The 6101-nt window shown below is 45.5% G+C and overlaps 1 protein-coding gene across 1 annotated transcript in view; it reads left to right on the plus strand.

The window, feature by feature from the left end:
- The window catches only part of NIM1K (NIM1 serine/threonine protein kinase), a 59809-nt gene extending 54762 nt beyond the window's left edge, over nucleotides 1-5047 (plus strand). Inside the window, exons 3-4 of the mRNA XM_014781614.2 lie at nucleotides 1827-2095; nucleotides 4185-5047. Of these exons, the coding sequence (XP_014637100.1) occupies nucleotides 1827-2095; nucleotides 4185-4934 (1019 nt within the window). The 3' untranslated portion in view covers nucleotides 4935-5047. The remainder of the gene's footprint in view (nucleotides 1-1826; nucleotides 2096-4184) is intronic.
- Nucleotides 5048-6101: the final 1054 nt, after the last annotated feature.

A 6101-nucleotide genomic window follows, 5' to 3' on the forward strand; every position in this document is an offset into this window, starting at 1 on the left:
GCGGGCAATCACGAAGTCAAAGTTCTTCAAAGCAGCTGTTTTAAAAGTAGGTCGAACAGCTGCCCTGCAATCTGCTCTGCCCATTTACTCTCCTGGTAAATTCTTCCTTATCTAATAGAAAGTCTGGTCCAGTTTGAACCAAAAAATGAATGAAGTTTTATTTTTGAGTAGAGATTCATTCATTTTCAAACATTAACTATTTTTTATTACACAATTGATATTAATTGTATAATTAGATTGTATAACTAATTTAGGAAAATTAGAAAATACAGACAAGGAAGAAAAATTTAAAAGAAAGCCATCCATGATCCCCCTATTAATAAACTAACTATTCTAAACATTTTGGTGAATATCTTACCAGATCTTTTTCCTTTTTTTTCCTTTTTTTGGTGAAGAAGATTGGCTCTGAGCTAACATCTGTTGCCGGTCCTCCTCTTTTTGCTGAGGAAGATCAGCCCTGAGCTAACATCTCTGCCCATCTTTCTCTATTTTATATGTGGGACGCCACCACACACAGCTTGATGAGCGGTGCATTATGTCCACGCCCGGGATCTGAACCTGAGAACCCTGGGCTGCCAAAGCAGAGCACGCAAACTTAACCACTACGCCCCAGGCCAGCCAGCAGATTTTTTTTTTCTATGCAAATGTATGTTTGTATTTTTCTCACTTGTTTTATATTGGACATATTTTTATGTCAATAAATAAAGATCAACATCATTATTTTGATAGCTGCATGGTGTGCCATTATTGAGAGAGATGAACTACACTTTATTTTAACCATCTCTCTTGCTGGATGCTGAAGCTGTTCCCACTATCACAGAGGTCTTCTTACGGATGCCATCTTGTACGTGGGCGAGATTTTTCTTAAAGATTAATTGCTGAAAGTGAAATGGCTGGGTCAAAGGGCGGGACCATTTTTAGGGCTCTCAATACATAATACCAAACAGTCCAGAATCACTGTACCAACTAATCCTCCCAGCAGCACATTGCAGTACTGGGCTCCTCATGCCCTCACCAACACTTCACACACCCTGAGTACCAGCGTGTCCTGTACTCTTACATTATGCCCCAGGCATTGACAAAATCAGTAAAACAAAGCCCATGCAGGGAAGAGGATAGGAGGAGGAGACAGACGAGGTGTCAACATCTACAGGCCACTGTGCTGAGATCAGAATACAGAGAATATACAGAATCTGGACATCACGATCTTCCTGGGACAGATGTCATAGAAGGCTTCCTGCAAGAGGTTGGTTCTGAGGCTATCCTTGAGGGATCATCTGGCATTAACTGAGTAAAGAACATGGAATGAGTGATGAGCCAGATAGAAGAAATGATCCAGGTATATCCAGGTAGAAGGAAGGTCCCAGGCATGAATGTTCAGTCCCTTTTCAGAGAACCACAAAAAGTTCTGTAACAGTCAGACTGAAGGATGCATGGGGAGGTGGGGACCGGGAACAGGAGGGATGGATGATGAGGCTGAAGAGGTGGGTTGGGCCTGATCAAGAAGGGCTCTCGCAGCTAAGTAAACGAAGTTTAACTTTATCCAGAAAACTGGATAAAGATCATTAAACTGAAACCTCCTTGGGAGGCAGGAGCTGGCAGCAAAACCTGTGCATGGTAGACTCAGACTGATCCAAGGGACCAGCACTGATGTTAACCTCAAGGATTGCCCTCTGTCATACCCACTGATGAGCTCTCTGAGCTTGGAAACAGCCATGTAACCTCTGAGTCTAGTAAAATAAAGGGGCCAATCTAGGTCCCTTCCAGTTCTAAATATCTATGCCCCTATGAACTCTGGCACATCCTTTCACTTTTTTTTTTTCCAGAAAAGGTGGCCATTAAGATCCTGGACAAGACCAAGTTAGACCAGAAAACCCAAAGACTACTATCGCGCGAAATCTCCAGCATGGAAAAACTGCACCATCCCAACATCATCCGCCTTTACGAAGTCGTGGAGACCTTATCTAAGCTTCACCTGGTGATGGAGTATGCAGGGGGTGGGGAGCTCTTTGGGAAAATTAGCACCGAAGGGAAGTTCTCAGAACCAGAAAGCAAGCTCATCTTCTCCCAGATTGTGTCTGCCGTGAAGCACATGGTGAGCGGAGACAGAGTGAGAGTCTTGCTCCCCCTCTACCCACAGTAGGAGCACAGGGCTTTAGTTTACCATCATCTAAGCATTCCACAGTGCTTTAGTCCTACAAAGGCTGACAGTAGTCTCTTCTGTGAGAGTCAGAAGTCTGGCTAGGATTGTGCTCCTTGCCTCGGAAGGAATGCCCAGAGATCTCCAGTTACATGGCAGCCTCCTGGCTTCTGCAGAAGTTGGCAGGAGTCACTGTGAGCAGCAGGATGACCATCAGTCACTCCCTGGCCACACCCATTTCTCCACCCCGTCTTCCACTCCCCAGAGAGCTGGCTTCTTGCTGCTTCTTGGCTTTGCCTTCCTAAATCTGTATCTAGGATGCCCTTTCCCCTCTTGTCTTGCGTCACATTTCAAATGCTATCCACAGTTCATGACCCTGCTCAGGTCTGTCTCTGTCTGAAACTGTCTGCAATCTCACATCAGCTCACAGCCATTGGTAGACTCCTCTATCTCTTGCTGCCTCTGTGCTCAGCAGATTAATAGTGGATTATGTCACTCTTATTTTAGTTCTCTGGTTATTTCTTTAGATAAATCTGGACTCCTAAAGCACTCACTGGTTCCTCCAAGAATTGGTTCTTCTGTGCCCTCTCTAGTGTTGGTTGTATTGCTGGGCACACAGGAGGAACTTGACTTGCAGACCTGACTACCAATTTACTACTGTGTTAGTGCAAAGGTTAAGGCCACCCTCTTTATCCAGATCTCTGTCCAGCTGGCAGAAAAAGAGACGTTTTTCTGGGGTCCATATTAGTCGAGAGGCTGTTTCTAGTTCGCTTCTCTGCCTGGATGTTGTGAGGCAAGAACTGGGATCAGTGGCCTCTTAGCCAAATTATTAGCAGAGGAATTAGTGACCTTGGGGGCCCAAGATAGCAGTTGGTTAGGGAGACAGGGAGGAAATAGATGTGAACAAGAGAGAAGAACCTGATTGTAATGTTGGTGGGTGTTTCAGACCTGTGGTACCACTAGTTGTCAGTTAAGTGGCCCTGTGCTCTGCTGTCCTTTACGAGGGCCAGGGAATAAACCAGACCCATACCAAGCAACAGAACAGATGGGCAAAGAGTCTTCCACATTGTGCTTAGAAAAGAAATCTGGTGGGAGAGCAGAAGAGAATCCAGCAGGAAAGGGTGCCAGCTGAGTCCTCTGAAGCTCTACGCTCTGACATTTCTCCTAGTTTTTTGGTCTCTGAAAAGAGGATGGGTGAATCATAGACATAGATCCTAATTTTACTGAGCGTCTTCACTATGTGCCAGACCCATGCTGAGCACTGCAGATACAGCATCACATACAGTTCTCACAACAGCCTTAGGAGGTGGTCATCAGTATCCTATTTTACAAGGAAGGAAACTGACACACACCTTACACAGCTGGTATAGTTGGACCTAGAATTAACCAAGCTGTCAGGCTCCAAAGCTTGGAATCTTACCCCAGGAAGCCCATCAGGAAAAGTAACATTAAACCATTTCCCAAGAGCCTTTGGGGCTGAAGAAGTCAAGGGTCCTCAAGAATGTCTGGATCAGGAATGCAAGGGTTGGGGGTGGGGCATGTGCTCACAACCCTCAGCGGGACCTGCTACTGGAACCTTGCCAAACATAGCCTTCTTCCTTCTACTAAATGCTATGAAGTCAAAGGAGCCCACCCAAAGGAGCATGGCTGGAAAGTTGGGAGAGGGCTCCATGCCTTCTCAGTGTTGGCCATAGTCAAGAGATTGCTCAACCAGAAAGACCCATATATGGCCTCAAAAACCAAGGATTCATGTTTCATTGCATAGTTTCATAAGATCTGGCTCTTATTTCTGGCATTAATTCCTGAGTCCACATGTGTGGAAGAGACTTCAACCCTCACCCCTTTGGTCTGTTTAGGGGGTGTGGGTTGTGTTTGGCTAAATGTTAGGACAGGGCGGCTCTCGAGGTTGGCTGACATGATTTAGTTGATATCCACTGAATTTCTGTTTTTACGGCATCATCACCCCGCCGTTTCAGAGCAACTGATGCATTTCTTATGTTGGTATTTTACTTTGAAAATGATTTTTCCCTGTCTTCTTTCACAGCATGAAAACCAAATTATTCATAGAGATCTGAAAGCTGAAAATGTATTCTATACCAGTAATACTTGCGTGAAAGTGGGCGATTTTGGATTCAGCACAGTTAGTAAAAAAGGTGAAATGCTGAACACCTTCTGTGGGTCTCCTCCCTACGCTGCACCCGAACTTTTCCGAGACGAGCACTACGTCGGCGTCTATGTGGATATCTGGGCCTTGGGGGTGCTTCTGTACTTCATGGTGACTGGCACCATGCCATTTCGGGCGGAGACGGTGGCTAAACTGAAGAAGAGCATCCTGGAGGGCACGTACAGCGTGCCGCCGCACGTGTCGGCGCCCTGCCTCCGCCTCATCCGGGGCGTCCTGCAGCCCACGCCCACCGAGAGGTACGGGATCGACTCCATCATGAACAATGAATGGATGCAAGGGGTGCCATACCCCACCCCTTTGGAACCTTTCCAGCTGGACCCCAAACACTTGTCAGAAACCAGCACCCTCAAAGAAGAAGAAAATGAGGTCAAAAGCACTTTAGAACATTTGGGTATTACAGAAGAGCATATTCGGAATAACCAAGGGAGAGATGCCCGAAGCTCCATCACAGGGGTCTATCGCATCATTTTACACAGAGTCCAAAGGAAAAAGGCTTTGGAAAGTGTCCCAATAATGATACTACCAGACCCTAAAGAAAGGGACCTAAAGAAAGGGTTCCGTGTCTACAGAGGCATAAGACACACATCTAAATTTTGTTCAATTTTATAAATTGCATTAGACTGCTGGTAATTAACCAAGATCATTGTTGCTGCTTTTAAACTTTTTCACAGACAACTTGGGTGGAGACATTTTTCTAATTTTTAAATAAATTTAAATTTAAGATATGCATTTTTCCCCAAAAAAGTCTGTTAGCTCAGATTCTGGCTTGGTTTGCTATCTTGTTCACAAACTATAGCATTCATTCATTCAATCAAGAAATATCTATTTAGTGTCTACTATATGCCAGGCACTGTGTAAGGTGCCAGGGAAAGAACAAAGAATGAAATAGTCCGGGTCCTTCCTCCTCTGAGCAGGATATTTTAGTGCTGGATGAAGACACTAACAAAAAAACATTTTTTTTAAAGAAAAATATCAGATAATGATAGATGCTATGCAGAGACTGAGTGATCTGGTATTAGAGGTTTGCTACTTTGGATTAGATCATTAGAGAAAGCTACTTCGTGTAGATGACAATCTGAGATCTGAATGAGTGACTCTTGAAAAGAGTCCTGAAAAGGCAGCCAAGAGCCTTCTAGGCAGCTTTTTTTTTTTTCTAAAACCCCTTTTTTCCAGGGGTTTTAGACTGGGTTCCTCCCAAACAGAGACTAAGACAAAGGCTCCCTATAGAGTAGTTTACTGGGGAAGTGATCCTAGGGAGCAGGAGTGAGGGCCAGGGGAGAGAAACAAGGAAAGCCAACACCAGTTAGTCAATGCTACAGGAGACTGGCACTCAGTCCTGTGGGATCCCCTGAGGAACCTTATGAGACACATCTCAGGTGTCTGCCCAGGGGACAAAGGGGAAAACATTTATCTGTCAGCTCCTGTTCACCATTGGTCAAGAGTGGCCCCACGGTGTCACCTGCCCTGCACTTCCAGATTATGCTGTGTGAGTGCCAGATGGGTTCCCTGTGCCTCCCATGCCTTAGTGTCAGAGAAGCCCTGGAGCGGGAAGTAAGAGGGACACAGCATTGGCCTGAGACAAGATGCGGTCAAGTAGGACCTGCATGAAGCTGTCCAAATTTACACAGAAAGGGTCACTGCATCAGGGCTGGAGGAAGAAATGTGGCTAAAAGGATCTGAGGTGGTGCACAAGAGCCGTCTGACACAGCCCACCCCCACCCCAGGGTCTACTCAGATTTGCCATCTGTTAAATCCAATCCATTGCAGAGTCATGTC

This window comes from Ceratotherium simum, chromosome 18 (genome assembly GCF_057802395.1).
Source record: "Ceratotherium simum simum isolate JZ-2026a chromosome 18, ASM5780239v1, whole genome shotgun sequence".
NCBI classification, from domain to species: Eukaryota; Metazoa; Chordata; class Mammalia; order Perissodactyla; family Rhinocerotidae; genus Ceratotherium; species Ceratotherium simum.